Source organism: Prionailurus viverrinus, chromosome X (genome assembly GCF_022837055.1).
Source record: "Prionailurus viverrinus isolate Anna chromosome X, UM_Priviv_1.0, whole genome shotgun sequence".
Classification (NCBI taxonomy): Eukaryota; Metazoa; Chordata; class Mammalia; order Carnivora; family Felidae; genus Prionailurus; species Prionailurus viverrinus.
In genome coordinates, this window is record NC_062579.1 from 11,650,875 (window position 1) to 11,668,735 (window position 17,861).

Below are 17,861 nucleotides of genomic sequence, written 5' to 3' on the forward strand. Positions count from 1 at the left end.
GAAACTGTGCAATCTTGACTGAGCTGAAACCAAGAGTTGACGCGTAACTGACTGAGGCACCCAGGCACCCCACTGCCTGAGTAGAATCTTGCTTAATGGAATATGTGTGGTGAACAATCCTTTTGGAATGTGAAGTGTATATAGATAGTTTAGTACAGATGAGAATGTCCATTCAACCCCTATGTAAACCACTTAATTCTGAACCATTCTATCACCTTAAATTTCAATCAGGAAAAATCTAATAAAAAGTAGAGTTTCATCAGAATATCCTTAATGTCATATAGCTCTCATTAATCTCTTTTATTAGTTTCTCTGAAAATATTCTGTTGATATTATATGACCCTTCTAAAACCCAGTGTTTAAAAATTTTTGTGAAGGTCATGAAATAATCCTGTAAAAACATTGTTATACTGAAATAGGATCTGAACTTGGTCTGATTTGCATTCAAGCTAATCCAGTATTCTCATACTGATGATATGAAGGGATATTTTATGAGTATATATTACTTTCTGTTAGCTTTAAAAGATTATGATCATGTCCTATTTTCTTGTTAAATTTGTAAATATTTCAACACATTTTTATAAAATGTTTTTGAAACTACATAAGGTAGGACCAGTATTTTGTTCAAGCTGTCCTTGTTATCCCAGGATAATAGATCACTACCTAAAATGGGAACTAACCTTAAATAGTAAATAAAAGGTTAGATTGGGACTTTTAAGTTGAGAAAATGGAACAAAAATTATGAAAATACGTTTACTTCATTTTATAGTTAACACAATTTAGATTATAATAGCTATTTCTTAGAAAAAAGAATCCAGTGTTAACTTTTTTGAGGGAGAGGTAATTTTTGCAGTAAAATTATAGGCTAGGACAATGAATGACTTTCATAATGATAAAAAGAGGCTTATTAAAAAATATACAAAAAACTTTGTCAGTTTTATCTTTATTTTTGTATGTCCCTGTCTTTCTGACTACATCCTTGTCAGTATTTTGCTCTCTAGTTGTTAGCTGTTAGAACTCTATCAATCATTTATCCATATCTTTTGTCTATGATTCTCCTACATACTGGGTAGGGATTAAAACCTCATGTTAAAAATGAGTACTGTGTGAGTGATGACACTTTTATCTGAGATCACTTCATTAGTTAATAGTTTTTTGTTTTGATGACTTTTGGTGCTTTTAAAAAATATTTTTAAAAAATGTTTGTATTTTTGACAGAGAGACAGAGGGAGTGGGGGAGGGGCAGAGAGAGAGAGGGAGACACAGAATCCAAAGCAGGCTCCAGGCTCTGAGGTGTCAGCACAGAGCCCGATGTGGGGCTTGAACTCACGAACCGCGAGATCATGACCTGAGCCGAAGTCGGACGCTTAACCGACTGAGCCACCCAGGCGCCCTGACTTTTGCTTCTTTATGCATCATTATAAATGCAGAGTTTCAGATAATGAATTCTTAATGATACCCTGAGTGATATAGTATTATGAGTTTGTCTATTAATGTAAGTTCTCACTGAGAAACATTAACTATAAACACCTAACCAACCAGAAGTCTTCAAAGGATTAGTTCTATTCAGTATTTGGGTTTTCTGAGAAGAGAAAAATGACCCCAGACTGAAAAGGTACTAGAGATTATTTAGTTAAAAGATACATTTTGGACTATGTATAATGATAGATTTAGCCTAATTCATCTCCCCTTCCTATAACTACAATTGTCTACAATGAGATTTGATGTCCGAATGATAATCTGTCACTGTTGGATCAACATTCTCATGCGCACACGTGTACAAATGTCTGTCATCCTCAATTTATTAAATAATCCAAGAGCAGTGATTTAGAAAAGATAGATTTGAGTGAACAAGAGTTAAAAATGTTGTCTGCTCATCCTTTACTTGAGGAGGTCCTGTGATCTAGGATTTATCTTTTATTAAAAAAAAATTTTTTTTATGTTTATTCATTTTTGAAAGACAGAGACGGAGCACAAGCAGGGGTGGGGCATAGAGAGAGGGGGACACAGAATCTGACACAGGCTCCAGGCTCCAAGCTGTCAGCACAGAGCCTGATGCGGGGCTCGAACCCATAAACCACGAGATCATGACCTGAGCCAAAGTCGGACACTCAACTGACTGAGCCACCCAGGCACCCCTAGGATTTATTTTTGACGTATATTTGCATCTTCTGGTGTGACAACATCTTTTGCTTCTTAGGACTTTTCAGTCTTTCCCTAAAAGTACGGGTGATGAGGTGAGGAGGGATCCTCCCTACTTGTTACATGGCAAGGAAGCTGATTCTCAGGGAGCTGTATAGCAGTCCACAGTTAAGATGGAATTTAGGTTGTATCTCTGCTTTTATATCAAATTAAAAGGCTTGCATTTCATATCCCGCTGTTTATCTTTTCTGTAAATAAATACTTTTTTCTCTTGGAATGGACATATTCTTTTTATTTTTGTTTTTAAAAAAATTTTTTTTAACGTTTATTTACTTTTGAGACAGAGAGAGACAGAGCATGAACGGGGGAGGGTCAGAGAGAGAGGGAGACACAGAATCCGAAACAGGCTCCAGGCTCTGAGCGGTCAGACAGAGCCTGACGCGGGGCTTGAACTCACGAACTGTGAGATCATGACCTGAGCCGAAGTCGGACGCTTAACCGACTGAGCCACCCAGGCGCCCCGGACATATTCTTTTTAAACATGAGAGAATGTGTAATTGGTCATCCATTCTTTCCTCCAATTTATTTCATCCTTATCTCTACTCAGACATTAGAAAGCTCTATCCTGATTTCTGGATTGAGGGAATTCTGGTCACATTTTTGCATAATGGTATAAAACAAGAGCTCATAGTCTTTGCTCCTTAAATTCAAGAACTTGATTTCTCTGTAGGAGAGGCCTTGAAACAAATTTTCCCACCTTTGGTTAAACAGAATTCAATTAACTAAGCTTGAACATTCTGGCTAGTCATGATTTCACCAGACTTTCTTTTAATGTCCAAAATGGATCTCTTTCAAGCTTCAGGGGTTCTTCTAGGATTTGATGAACATTTGCACCCTTCATAATTTAATACATTTCCATTGTGCTCTACCCAGTCTCTGCTGAATTCATCTTTTTTAGTATATATGATAGCAGCACCACCGTTCAAACCCCCTTGGCCGTGTTAATTGCCCTCTTGTTGGTATTCCTTCTTCAGTCAGGGCAACCCTTATGGTATCCTGATGATTTTGTACAAGGATGGGTTGGCTTTTTTCCCCCCCTTCCATTGTACCTGTTTAAAGGTCCATTTTGGGGGGCCTCTTTGTCTATACAAGAATGTCAGGTTTATGATTTCATAAAGTAGGTTACAGCTATTTCTGGGTTTCTTTTCCAAGCCCACAGTTCTTTAAAAATAGAGTTACAATAGAGTTTCTGTTCATCTTTAGGTTTTTCTCTTTTTATTACTTACTTTGCATTACTTTTGCTCCTGTGACTTTTTTTTCTTAAAAATTGTTTTTCTTTTAACTTTAGTGAATCTCCCTTCTTGATTCTTAGTGTGTTAACTTGCCTAATTGGCAAGCTAAAAGCGGGTTAGTTCTTTGTTTTTTTCTTACTTAACGTCCTTCTTCTACCCTGCCATTTAATCATCAGTCAAAAAAATTTATGTAACATTGTCAGACTTGCTGCCTGTGCTAAGGTAAACACCCTCAGTGGAAACTGACGACCAAGCCCATTAGCATGCACATAAGCAGGACTTGCTCGGATGCACCGGGTCTTAGAGCTGCAAGGACCTTCGAATCCTCTAGTAGAAGCCCAATTCCTGTTTATAGCCAAGGAACCCACGGTCCAAAGCTGTACAGTCAGTATGTGATTAACTGGGAAAGATGCAGGCCTCAGGATCTTTGAGTTTTTCTTCCATCCATACCATGCTGCTTTGCCACTCAGCTCAGCAGTAGCAGAGTGTAGACCCGGACCTGGGTGTTCGACTGACTCTCTAAAGCTTGCTCACTACCATCCACCGTGTTGCCTGTGTCCCTTTGTTCTACTTAGTGTGGCATTCCCTTCCCTCACCCCGAGGAAGCTATTCTTTATAGACTTGGGTTCTTCATTTGTAAACTGGAGGAGCCTTGCCTATGTAAAGAATCCACAGGATTATCTCAACTGGAAGGCAGGGATTTTTGTGCTCACTTGAGTAGGCTGTGCCAGCACCTTTAAAAAATTGCCTCACTAAAGAGCTTGGCTACTTTCTGAACCTCTGAGGTGAGAAGCATGTGTAAGTGGAAAGTATATTCCTTTTCTTCATCATCTGATCGTTTAGTGCTGCAATTTCATCAAAGTACAGGGTAAGCCAGGAACCTTAAAAGTACTTAGAGAAACAAAAATGATAGGATATACCAAGTAATGAAGAGTGTGCATTTTACTTGCACTTAGGGAATTAATAATTCTGCTTCCTGCCTGTTCCCATTCATTACATTCTTAGTGCTGAAGTGCTTACCTCAACTTTGGATATCTATGACAGGCATAAATTAGAGTAAAGCCTTCATTTCCTAAAAAAGATAGGCAGCTCAAACGAGGTGGTTTTGGCCCCACATGCTAAGTGGTTTTGTGAACTTCTTTTTCAAGATTAATTTCTCTTTTCTCTCTAGCCATTTTTACGTAGAGTCAGTATAGATTTGAATGATGTCTATATAACAAAGCATCAAAATTCGGTGAGGTTTAGGCTCATAATCAATGAGATTTTAATGGAAAGAAATCATTGGTTATTAGATTTGGAAAAAGCCATGGGATTTTTTAGGGCGTGTGTGGACGGGGAGTGTGCCCATTTATTTTGTTATTCTATGAATGAAAAGTTAAGTGGCTTGCCCAACATCATATGTCACAGTGTTGGTTATTTAACGGGATCCAAACTATAGGTCTCCCAAATCCTACTCCAGTGTTCCTTCTTCTAAAACCATTCTACTTCAGCCATTCTGAGGTAGCTTTATCTGTTAGCAAAGTAAAATCGCCACAAGTTGCTAATAATTCAAAGCTCTCTTTTTTCAGTTGCTTTTCGAGTGCCAAGAATTCACCAAGCAGTTGACTAGAAAAGATACACCAGCTGTATTTACTTTTGACTTAGTTGCAACATTTTTTTGTACCCAGCTCCAGTATAGCTTACGGATGTTATTAATGAATGGTTAAATATATATGTGTTCGTGACCCTTTTTAGTACTTTAAGTTTTCTGGAGCCCCATTTTTTATAATCACATATTGTAGAAGACAACCAGGCATAGTGGTATATAGGGAAAAAGAAATTTGGTTTGTCTTACTGCCCGAAAAGCTGCCCTCTCAACGTTCTAGAGAGAAGATTGAAAGTACCGTACTCAAAACTGAGAGGGAAAGTGCCTCTTGTTTGCCATCACATCGCTGCTTCCCACGTCTTAAGGGAATGAGGGCTAGCCACATAGGAGTGAAGATTTCCTCATGACATCAGTGGACGTGTTTGTGTCAGAAGTATTTATTGATCCCTTCTTTGTGCCGGGTGCAGTCCTAGGTGGTTGAGTGTGTATTGTTGAACAGCAGAACTTAGGCCTCTCCTCCTAGAGCTCTTGGTTTAACAGAAAGAATAGCAGCTCTTGGTCTGCAAAAGAATAGGTTCAGTGTGGTAAGGAATAATAGGGATGGAAGCCTGCTTTGGTTTAGTGATCTGGGTGAAGCTTCTGAGGAGTGCTGTTCAAACTGAATCCTGAAGAAGAGCCAGCCCTGTAAGGAGTCTGGGTTGCAGAATGAGAGTTCCAAGCAGAGGGAACAAGTTAAAAGGCCCTAAGGTTGAAAACACTAAGTTGGGGCTATTTGGAGAACTGAAAGACTAATGTGGGGTGGGAAGGATATGAAATGGGGAATGGAAAAGCAGACAGGAACCAGGTTGTGAGTAATCACTATATTTGTATTGGATTATCTCCTTGTTAGAAGATCATTTGCTTTGTATCGAGACCTTTGTGGCATTCTGTGTCTTAGAGATAGGTGAACTTTGGTTTGATTATCTCAGTCTCAAAAGTAACCCAGATGGGGTAGCCTTCCTCATAAGACTAAAGGCTGTTAGTGTTTTAGTAATTCTAAAAGTCACCAAATACCACTTATCTGGCTCAGCCCCATTTTGCAGAACAGCTGGACCTCTGTCCCACCACATTCCTGTAAGCCACTTTGGGAGGTCCCCTGATCACATTCCCCCTACTGTCCGGTGACCCCCATGGTGTCATACTCTTTTCCCCTCATGGGGGCCCTGTGAGTCCCTAGTTCCCAGTCGCCCCCCCTCCTGATGTTGGCTGGGCTGGCTCACTGCTTATGACACTGTCAACCTATCCTACTGCTACTTCTTGCTTTCTGATAGTGTCTTTCTATGTCCTTTCCTAATCTGTGCTCCAGGGCTCCCCAACAGTTGTGTTTTTTTGTGTGTTTGTGTGTGTGTGTGTGTGTGTGTGTGTGTGTGTGTGTGTGAAGTAGGGAGAATATTTCACTTGTGTAACCAGTTCACAAAGGAGTGTTGACTTTCTGTTCCCTGTTTATTACAGATACTCTTGTGCTACAAAGCCCTTGCGTTTATTACAGTCTCTTGATTCTTTAAACTCCGTTTGAATGGGAGCTGGGAGATAGGCTGGGATAGAAAATAATCTGAGAAGTACTCCTGGCACCTAATTTAGAATCTTCTCTCCCCATTTAGCCCCATCAGCCTTTTTCCTCTTGTGTACCTTGCTTTAGGAGGCATTTCTTCTTAGAAGGCATTTTAATCTTTCTCATCCTCATCCCCAAACTCTCATTTTCTTCTTCCCTGAACCTGAAGGAGGTTGAATATACCTGAACCTGAGGGTCATAAAACTTGGATTCTCAAGCTAGGATTTTGACTGTGACCCCAAATGTTGGAGACAAATGTGTTTTAGAATTCACAACTTCCGGGTTTTGGAATGGAAATATGGCATGCTACTTTAGCACCCTGTAATAAGATGCTGTTTCTTTTATTATTAGTGTTTATTCATTTTTTTGAGAGAGAGACAGAATATTAGTGGGGGGAGGGGCAGAGAGAGAGGGAGACACAATCTGAAGCAGGCTCCAGACTCTGAGATGTCAGCACAGAGCCTGACATGGGGCTTGAACTCACGAACCATGAAATCATGACCTGAGCCGAAGTTGGACGCTTAACTGACTGAGCCACCCAGGCGCCCCAGTAAGACACTATTTCTGAAGCAAGCACCTGAATGTTCTTACTAAGTGGGATAAACAAAGACTAGGTGGTCTCATGTCAGTTTAGATTTTACCTCTAAAGAGATTTGCCATACACTTGGAGAAAGTGTTCAGTTTTTAGATGGATTTTTGAAATTGCAGATAAAAGAATTATGAACCTGTATTCTTGTGTGTGTGTGTGTACACATTCATATATGTATATATGTAAACATGGTAGTTAGCATTTCCAGGCTACACCTAAAGGTATCATAAAAACTCACTAAAAAAGAAAAGTATTACCTTCCTTACTCCCCTGCCAATTCATCCATTAGAGTTAATGTGACTTCTGTCCTTCCTCCATGCCTGTGGGGGTTATCGTGAGTGAAGTTGATCATATGGAAGGCTATATTGGTTCAGCATAAGTTCTCCGTCCCTGTACAGCTACACCATCTGGGATGGACAGGTGGACATGCCACAGGAGGACAGCAGGAACCTATAGCAGCTGCTGTTCAGAGAGATCAGACTCTCCTAGAATTCCCTGCAACTTGACTATGAGCTGCATCGTGGGTGCCTGGCATATGACCTCTGCTCACTGAGGTGACTCACATGCAGCCGGAGAAATAAAATGTTCTTTTAAGCCAAAGCTTCCGGCTAGAGTTAAAAACATCAGCTGCTACAGATGCTGCCTAGAGGCTGCTCTGCACACTGATACCATTGATTCCTTTTTACTCTTTTAAACTCCTTTGTCAGTAGGAAGTGTTAGAATTAAAATGACAGTAGATTGATATGTTGTATCTGTAAGTCTGTGTTTACACATACCCTCTGCAATACGGAGTACAAGAAAACATAAGGGGAAAATTAGGTTCATGCTGGTCAAGTAAGCCTTTTCTTCTTTAAGTGGCTAATTCTTGATCCTTTCAACAAGAAAATGTGATATTTATTCTTCCATCCTTGAACTTCTTATGCAGAAAGTACTCAAAGTGGAAAGTAAAATTGGTATGTTTTCATTGTTTTTAGAATTTTTTCAACAGTGGTTTGAAAGCTTTAATTTTACTCTTCTCCACCATTGTTTACATTCTAGAAAATGAAGAAGTCAAGGAAACGACTTTACGAGAGCTTAAAATGCTGCGTACTCTCAAGCAGGAAAACATCGTGGAGCTGAAGGAAGCCTTTCGCCGGAGGGGGAAATTGTACTTGGTGTTTGAATATGTTGAAAAGGTAAGTCACTAATTGATAGTATGGAATTTGCCTGAATCGTTTATGTAGGGTCATCTCTGACACTGTTCAAGGAAGTATTATTGTCTAGTATGATTTGTCAATGTACTCATAATCTCAGTACTTTAAAAATGAATTTTTTATCCGTAATCATTAGAAGCCCTGAAATATATTGAAGGGTTTTGCGCAATTTAACTGTACAGAGATCATCTTAAATTTCAACAGTGTATTGATTTGGCTTCTAAAATCTTAGAATCTGTGTTCAACAGGTAATTTTTAGATGTACTTTATTTAAATTAAACCGAGGCAAGGCCTCTGAGGGAGAGACAAGTAAGTTGACAGTGATGACATAAGATGACAGAGGTATGTGTGAGGCAGCATGGGAGCTTAGGGTGGCTGCCTAAATCAGACCTAAGGTGGTGAATGAGTGGGCTCATGGAGCAACCTTTTATGAAATGTCAGTGCTTTGGCTTTGAGGGAAGATGTGCCAGGAGGCATAAGGTGAGGCTTGAGGAGGTAGATGAGGCCACAGATAATGAATTGGAAGCATGGGAGAAAAGAAGAGAAGCACACATGGTTCAAATTATCTGTATACTTGCCTTGGTATTTTTTTTTTTTTAATTGGTAATGATTAGTGACAGTTTTAATGATGTGTGGCCTAGGGGCTAATGTATGCTGCAGTAATCAATAGGTGGGCCTTTGAATTTCTTTGAGGGTAGCTGCCCTACAGTGGTTGGTTATTGTCCAAAACTTAAATAAGTACCTTTACAGGAGTAGAATAAACTGGTGCCAGATGGACCTTTTAGAGGTTTCCTTGATGAATAAATATGTGGTTCCTGATTTCCTGTTAATAGCTAAACAACACTAAAAATTACTACTTTTATTATATTTCACTTCTTGAGTACATGTCTTTGTAGGAATCTGCATGATAAAATCAGGAATTCGTACATGATAAAATGAGGCTTTCTAATGAACATGAAGGCTGGGGAGGGTTATGTTTGTCAGATGCCTTCTATGTCATAAATGATAGTGTCACCACCACCATCATCACAAAATAGAAAGCAGTGTTGCCAAGATGACCCAGGAGTGTGGCTTTTGAATTAATTCAGCCTTTACAAATTCTTTTTCTTTTTTTTTCTTTTTAATAATTTTTTATTTACTTATTTTCGAGACAGAATGCATGAGCGGGGAGGGCCGGAGAGTGTGGGGCGGGGGTGGGGGGTGGGGGCGGGGGACAGAGGATCCAAAGTGGGCTCTGCGCAGACAGCAGAAGGCCTGATGCGGGGCTTGAACCCATGAACTGTGAGATCATGACCTGAGCCAAAGGCAGATGCTTAACCAACTGAGCCACCCAGGTGCCCCTACAAATTATTTTTCTAATGAAAATAAATATACATAGGAATTTCAATTCAAGCAAAACTTGAAATGTATTACAAGTTTCTTTGTCATTTTAAAACACTGTTTCATGGGGATGCCTGGGTGGCTCAGTTGGTTAAGCGTCTAGCTCTTGGTTTCAGCTCAGGTCATGATCTCACAGTTTGTGGGTTCGAGTCCTGCATCAGGTTCTGTGCTGACAACTCGGAGCCTGCTTGGGATTCTCTCTCTCTGCCTCTCCCCTGCTTGCTCTCCTTCTCTCAAAAAACAAAGAAAGAAACTTAAAATAAAAATAAAACACTGTTTTGTGTTTCTTTTCCAAAATCTGCTTAAAGGTTTCTTTTTCTTTGTCAGTTTAGGTATATTCCTAAAGGACCTTCCCTACCAAAATTAAACTGAAATTTGATATTTATAAAAAGTTATACAAAAAGGATTCCTGTAAAGATCGGATGCTCTTTATATTATTTTTTAGTTGCAAGAATAATCATGCAGTTTACCATTTTCACTGCCAGTAATGCAATTCTGACAGATCTGTTTCGGTTTGTCTTATTTATTTCTGTTCTGTTCATGGTGATGGTTCATGATTAATAACAATTTGCTATGAACACATGGGGAAATCACCTCTGTGTACCAGACGTTTTGTCGTGTCTGAGATCTCTCTACCAATAAGTGGCAGAGCTGCTACCAGACCTTCTGTCTTGTGTCCCCCAGACCTGGGGTTCTTGGCCTAACCCTGTGGTTTTTCCGTGGAAGGTGACCTCCCATCAGCAACAGTGCCTAACGAGATTAACAAAGAGTCTCAAGAGGGCAAGAAAATGATGCTCTTAAGGGGTAGTGGGGTTGTTACAGACATACAGGATTACAGTGGTTTAAACAAAATAGAAGTTTCTTTCTTCCTCACATATAAATACAAAGGTAGGCAGTACAGGGCTGGTACGGTAACTCTGCTCCACAGCTGTGTGAGACCTAGGTTGCTTCTGCCTTTCCATTCTGCCACCCTTGAGATGTGGCCCTTGTCTTCAAGGTCAAGATCACACTCCAGCTATCACATCCCCTTGGCCAGGACTTACTTTCATGGCGTCTCAAGCTGCAAGGCAGAGGGGAAATGTACTCTTCATTCTGAGCACCTATGTATCGACTTACAAATTGTATTACTGTGGACTAAAGGGAAGAATGGCTATCGAGGGGCATTCCTATCTGCCACTGACAGATTTAGAACATGATATGAAATGAGACATACGATTTATTTTCTGTATTGCAAAGCCCTCTTATTCTTCATGTGCATTTAGGAGCTCCTATGCATTTGTTAATTGAAAAAGGCAACTCAAGTGGAGAATCATTAAAAAATCATGCATACCTACTTGAAACATTTTAACTTAAAATATATCAGTATATATTCATTTCCTACTCCTTAGGGGTAGGGTCAGGGCCTTTGGAGCATTGATCTTCTGATTGGAGTTCTGATGAGTCTTTCTTAGATATATCATACCCATAATGCATCAACTATGATAGCCTGTGAGAGCTTCTGTAAACCCAAACTAAAGCTTAAAAACATTAAAAAGTAATCTCAGTGCAGAATCCTTATCACCATCACCACCTGTCCCTTGCCAGCATTTTTTAGTTGCTGCACTCACATACCATTAGACAGCAGTATGTTTAGTGGCTGTCCTTCATTCGGTCTTTCCAAAGTATTAAATTTTGCTTTCTTATAAACAGCAAATCTCTTTATTTAAAACATTATTTCATTGGTTTATATGATATTTAATTGTGTTAAAAGAAGTGCATCTGTTACAAACAGGTATGGGAGTGTTATGAATAACTGATTATATGCAGCTTGACTGGTGGGAACAAAATTGTGAGGTTGTATTAGAGCAAGTATGAGGTTTTCTAACTTTTTGGTCCTTAGGACTCCTACACTGTTAACATTTTTAGAAACCCTAAAAGCTTATTATTTATTTGGGCTTTATCTATTAATATTTATCATATTACAAGTCAGAACTGAACAATATAAAGTTAATTCATTTAAAAATAACAATAAGAATCCCATCACATGTTAACATAACTACATTTGTGTGTCATACTTTCAAATAAAAAATGGTATTCTATCAAAAATAAACAGCTAGTTCAGCTTTCAACTCAATCACCCAAGTGATTTTCTTTAAGATAACCATCATGCTTTGTTATGCAGTAGAAGTGCTTTATGTGTATTCCCCATTTTATCATGTAGATTCCTAAAAAGACATGTACTCGAGTTGAAATTTAATACAATAATTTTTACTGCTTAATCAAAGAAGGACATCCTTTTTTGAGAGAGAAGAGAGAACATGCGCCCATATCAGGGAGGAGCAAAGAGAGGGGGAGACAGAATCCCAAGCAGGCTCCACACCGACAGCACAGAACCCAACCCAGGGAGTGGGGGGCCTCGATCTCACAAACTGTGAGATCATGACCTGAGCCAAAATCAAGAGTCAAATGCTTAACCAACTGAGCCACCCAGGCGCCCCAAGAAAGACATCCTTAACTAAAACTGGTTTTTTGGGGCGCCTGGGTGGCTCAGTCGGTTAAGCGTCCGACTTCAGCCAGGTCACAATCTCGTGGTCCGTGAGTTCGAGCCCCACGTCAGGCTCTGGGCTGATGGCTCAGAGCCTGGAGCCTGTTTCCGATTCTGTGTCTCCCTCTCTCTCTGCCCCTCCCCCGTTCATGCTCTGTCTCTCTCTGTCCCAAAAATAAATAAACGTTGAAAAAAAAAAAAACTGGTTTTTTGTCTTCCTTTTTAACTGTAAGAGTGTGGCATTGAGGAATCCAATGCCTTGATTTATGCTAGGGTGCCACCAGCTTACCCATCCTTGCTTTGAGTCATCAGTGTAAATGCAAACATAGTAAAAGTGCCAAAAAGCTGAGTGTTACTATGAATGTAGTTTTGACTTCATGGGCCTTCTGTAAGATCTGGTAACCACCCCTAAGACACACACAGATCATACTTTGAGAACTGCTTTTCTAGATGGTCGTCTACAAACAATAAACTCTAATGCTATGGGCCTTAATGTGGTACTTTACAGAGGGAATGGAAAATGTGTGGTTAATCTGGAAATTCAGTGAAACTGGTTAAGTGGGGTTTCTCCTTAGTAAAAAAATTTTGCGTGAGTTTTAGAATGATCTCTGACTCCAGGCTAAGAGTTTCAAAAATTGATTTGTTGGGAGTCTGTGTTTATTTCAACAGCATTTTCTAGCCTATCTTAATTTTTGTACCGATTGCATGGATCACTTCTAAAATTAAGGATCATTTTCTTTTAAGAATATTTTCCAGGTCCTCCAGAAATATTTTCAAGGCTTGATTTTATTGCAAGGTGCTATTAAACATGCACAGTGCACTGTGTTAAAAATGCTTGTTTACCCCCTCCTTTATACATCACAGCATCTTCTCTCTACTTTGTATTGCTTTTCCCTTGAAAATATTCTAAAATGATGCCTTAAACATTTTTAGGGAGAGTGGAAAGTACCAGGGTTATTATTTGGGGCAGCACTGAGGAATAGTAAAAATGGAATTTCTCTTAAAAGAGAGCTTTGATTTAATAGAGTATCCTGCTTTTTCATGAGAAAAGTTGTAGATGGAAAACAAACAGCTTTTTAAAATGCATGCTGTGTATTGGATGAATTATCATCCAAGATGCTTTTTAAAAAACAAAATTATTCTGAGAGAGAGAGAGAGAGAGAGAGAGAGAGAGAGAGATGGGGGGAGGGGCAAAGAGAGAGGGAGACACAGAATCTGAAACAGGCTCCAGGCTCTGAGCTGTCAGCACAGAGCCCAATGCAGGGCTTGAACTCACGAACCGTGAGATCATGACCTGAGCTGAAGTTGGACACTCAACCGACTGAGCCACCCAGGCACCCCAAGATGCTTTTTTAAATTGTTACTACATGATTTATGGCCTGCCTAATTTGTGGAGATTAATGGCTCCCTATTTAATTTTTAGAATATGCTTGAACTGCTGGAAGAAATGCCAAATGGAGTTCCACCTGAAAAAGTTAAAAGTTATATCTATCAGCTAATCAAAGCTATTCACTGGTGCCATAAGAATGATATTGTACATAGAGGTAAGTATGGAAGTTTTGAAATGGACAATATTAAGAAAACATCGAATGTAATGAAATATTTTACATGTTACTCTCTTAAGAATATTTCCATGGGTGCTGATGTTCTCTTTGAATTAAATACATTTCGAATGTACAGGATATGAGAACATCGTTTACCTTCCAAGTCTCCTTTTGAATTATCAAAAGGATAGACTGCAAGTTTATTTGGATATTATGGTGAGATCTCTGTATAACCAGATCTATTCTCAACTTTAGAAATGCCTTGGGATGTAAAGAATTCAACAAATGGGAACTTTGAAGCTTACTTGGGGTGAAACGAGCAAAGGGGTAGTCTCCATTGCCTTTTGGTCCTGTTGGTAGACCAGGTAATGTGAAACCACTCAGAATCAGGCTTTAAAGGTGGTCCCTAAGTCACTGACCTCCCCCATTGACTGTCACCTCTCATTCCCTCTTAGACCAACAACTTCTGGTATGTACCTTTACCTCCTGAATTGCCCTACCCATGAGTGGAAAGTGCCCATTGCAAGTTGTAGGCATGATCAACCTTGCATAAAGGTCATGATTATGCTTCCATAAACTGTTTTATTTTGTCCTTTATTGCTGTGAGGTGAGTGATTTATAGTAATAAAAGGGAAATTACTTGTTCAGCACTGTCTTTGACTCTATACCATTTATCTTCTGCTGATAATCTTGCTTGAATTCTAGATTTTTACAGTAATGGGATACATATTGATAAAATAATGAAGCTAAAAGATGTTTATCGGAAAATGTTACAGTATCTCCTTCTTGTCTCTGAATTATCAAATAAATGAATACTACCTTTTAATATACCTGTACAGACATACAAGGATATCCCTTTAAAAATAGTGTCACTTTAAGAATAGCTTAAAGGTCATGTGAAGAATGCCAACTTGTATTAATTATATCTAGAAAAAGTTTATATTTCTCTTGGATTTGACTTTCATACCAGTTACCATATCAAGGTTGTTGGTGTGACAAATGGATACAGAAGATGTGGTTTATATATACAATGGAATGCTACTTGGCAATGAGAAGGAATGAAATCTGGCCATTTGCAGCAACGTGGATGGAACTGGAGGGTATTATGCTAAGTGAAATAAGCCAGGCAGAGAAAGACAGATACCATATGTTTTTACTCATATGTGGATCTTGAGAAACTTAACAGAAGACCATGGAGGGGTGGGGAGGGGGGAAAAAGGTTACGGAGAGGGAGGGAGGCAAACCATAAGAGACTCTTAAGGAGTGAGAACAAACTAAGGGTAGATGGGGGGTGGGGGAGAGGGGAAAGTGGTGATGGGCAGGGAGGAGGGCACTTGTTGGGATGAGCACTGGGTGTTGTATGGAAACCAATTTGGCAATAAATTATATTTTAAAAAAAAGGTTGTTGGTAGTATAGGTATGTCTTCAAGCCAACCACACATCTAGTGTCTGGGGTAATGATTCTAATAACAGTGTATACTGCAATATGAGGATATTAATAAGGAACTGATTTAGCTGCAGTTCTGTGGTATTGCTGTGATTTGGTTAAGTATACAGTAAATCAATGGTTATGAATTCGCAGTAGAAACCATGATTCTGAGGGACGCCTGGGTGGCTCAGTCAGTTGAGCATCTGACTCCTGGTTTCAGCTCAGGTCATGATGCCAGGGTTGGGGACTGAGCCCTGTGTTGGGCTCCACTCTGTGCATGAAGCCTGCTTAAGATTCTTTCTCCCTCTGCCCCTCTCCCTTGCTCTCTCTTTCTCTCAAATTTAAAAAAAAAAAAAAAAAAAAAAAAAAAAAAAAAAAACACACAAAAAAGAAACCATGATTCTGAAATCTACAGATTTTACTCCTCCGTCTTCCCTTTCTCCTTTTTCACCTCTGCCATATGATATAAATGATTGATACTCTAAAAAATAGAATTGTGAGATGTCTCCCAGGGTAGGAATTAAATAGCATTTTCTGTGTATTTCTACTTAGCTCCCACCACATCTTCAGAACATCCATGGAAAAAATGAGAAATCTTTTCTTGACTCATCCAGTATAGCTTCAAGCATTAGACATTTATAATTGTGAACTACACAGGAAAGCTAAAGAGAGATATAAATATAGAAATTATATAGAAAATGACAAGAGAAATGATTTCTCTTTTTTTTTTTTTAAAGTGTATTTATTTAATACAGAACACACAAGCAGGGGAGAAGGGCGGGGGGTGGGGGAAGAGAGAATCTTAAGCAGGCTCCACGCTTAGCACGAACCTGTCGTGGGGCTCAGTCCCACATCCCTGGAATCATGAGTCAGATGCTCAACCAACTGGGCCACCCAGATACCCCATGAACTTTAGAATATATATAGAATATACATATATATATGTATATATATATGTATATTCTATATATATATGTATATTCTCTATATATATTCTATATATGTATATTCTATCTCCAAAAAATTAATATTGAAACTCCCAAAATTGATGTCATTAGTATTTTATAAAGTAGATAGTTCTTTGAGACATGGTGGCCTAGATTCAATGATTCTTAAATTCCTTTCACCGATTCCATTAATACCTTTAAGATTTAAAGCAAAAAAATATTTTTGAAATTGTGGTCTGCATGCTTCTCCAAAACAAATTGAAATTTTTATGTACCAGTATAAAATGTGTTACTCTGCTTTTTGCTGCCACAGGTTTCTATTCAAATTACTCTGGATATTTCTAATTAGCTGCTGTTATAGTGATCCAAGAGTGTCAGTCAGCAGTACATGGAACAGTTTTTAACAATTGTTTCTTAATCTTAATACTTCAGATATCAAGCCAGAAAATCTCTTAATCAGCCACAATGATGTTTTGAAACTGTGTGATTTTGGTAAGTTAAAAAGAAATGGAAACTTATAAGTAGAATTAATTTAATATAACACATAGGTAGCTTTTTAAAGGCTGATTAAAAGTATTTCTTATGTTTTGACTTAAATTAGGGGAATATTCTTTTCAGTCATATATTGGAAAATTGATTGTTGGGAGAATACTCTCTTTGCATGGTGTTGTCTACCATTTTTAAAAAGTCATAATGCAGTATTTGCTTAATGAGAATGCAAAGCAAATATGTGCATGTGTGTATATTCATAAGCCCAGTGCTTAATGACTCTAGAAAAAGAATTTTCTACGAAATACCACTATGGCCTTCTGTATTGGGTAGGATAAAAGAATATTTTAAAAATATTTTTAAATGTTGATAGAAATTATCTTAGGTGTAATCATAAACACTAAAAATATGCCTATGTAAATACATGTGTATCATGTGTACGCAGTAGTTACATACCTGTACAGGTCAAAGACATTTTTAGAACAGTTCCATTTATTCCCTTTAAATGTTGAGCGAATGAGATTAGTAATTGATGTCTAACATTCCAGCTCCTGGTTGAGTGTATTAGGAAGCTTTTGAGTTGTACTATCTCCTAATAGAAAATTGTGTATTGTTCTCCATATATGTATAAAAATGTATTAAGTGCTCTTAAAAATTTACATTACAATAATTCAGAAAGGTTATAAAACTATAAATTAGGGTGTTTAAGTTATAGGTCACTTTTAAAAATTCTTTTCTCTAATCCATATGCTGAAAAATAACAACTTGACTTTTTTTAATGTTATTTTTTCATGTATTCAAATATAACCAAAAATATAATGTAAACCTCTATATGTAAATGAGACTGTGTCCTTTCATAAGCAGAAGTTAGATTGGTACCTCCAAGGTGAATCAAAGAAATGGGAAATGGCAGCATTCTAAGAATTCACTGTGTGAGTGACCAATTTTGTCCCGTGTAGCTATTAGAAGCATGTGTAACTGTTTTCACCCAGTGCTTTCAAAGAATTTGAATATTAATATCTTTAATATAACACAGGTAGCTTTACTTTTCTTCATACTTTGTAAGGCATATTACAAAGAAGAGTCCTGCTATATTTTAAGCATCTTAAGAAGTGTTTAGGAGAATAAAAAAGAAATACTGACATACAGTTATTTA

The 17,861-nt window shown here is 38.4% G+C and overlaps 1 protein-coding gene across 4 annotated transcripts in view; it reads left to right on the top strand.

Annotated features, from left to right (window-relative positions):
- CDKL5 (cyclin dependent kinase like 5) overlaps positions 1-17,861 on the top strand; it is a 193,025-nt gene that overhangs the window by 129,296 nt on the left and 45,868 nt on the right. For 3 of the 4 annotated variants that reach the window (XM_047843716.1, XM_047843715.1, XM_047843717.1), the window contains 3 exons: positions 8,238-8,374; positions 13,720-13,840; positions 16,649-16,708. In XM_047843716.1, coding sequence (XP_047699672.1) covers positions 8,238-8,374; positions 13,720-13,840; positions 16,649-16,708 — 318 coding nt within the window. Of the gene's footprint in view, positions 1-8,237; positions 8,375-13,719; positions 13,841-14,326; positions 14,448-16,648; positions 16,709-17,861 lie in introns of those variants that run through there. The other variant, XM_047843718.1, reaches the window with a different exon arrangement.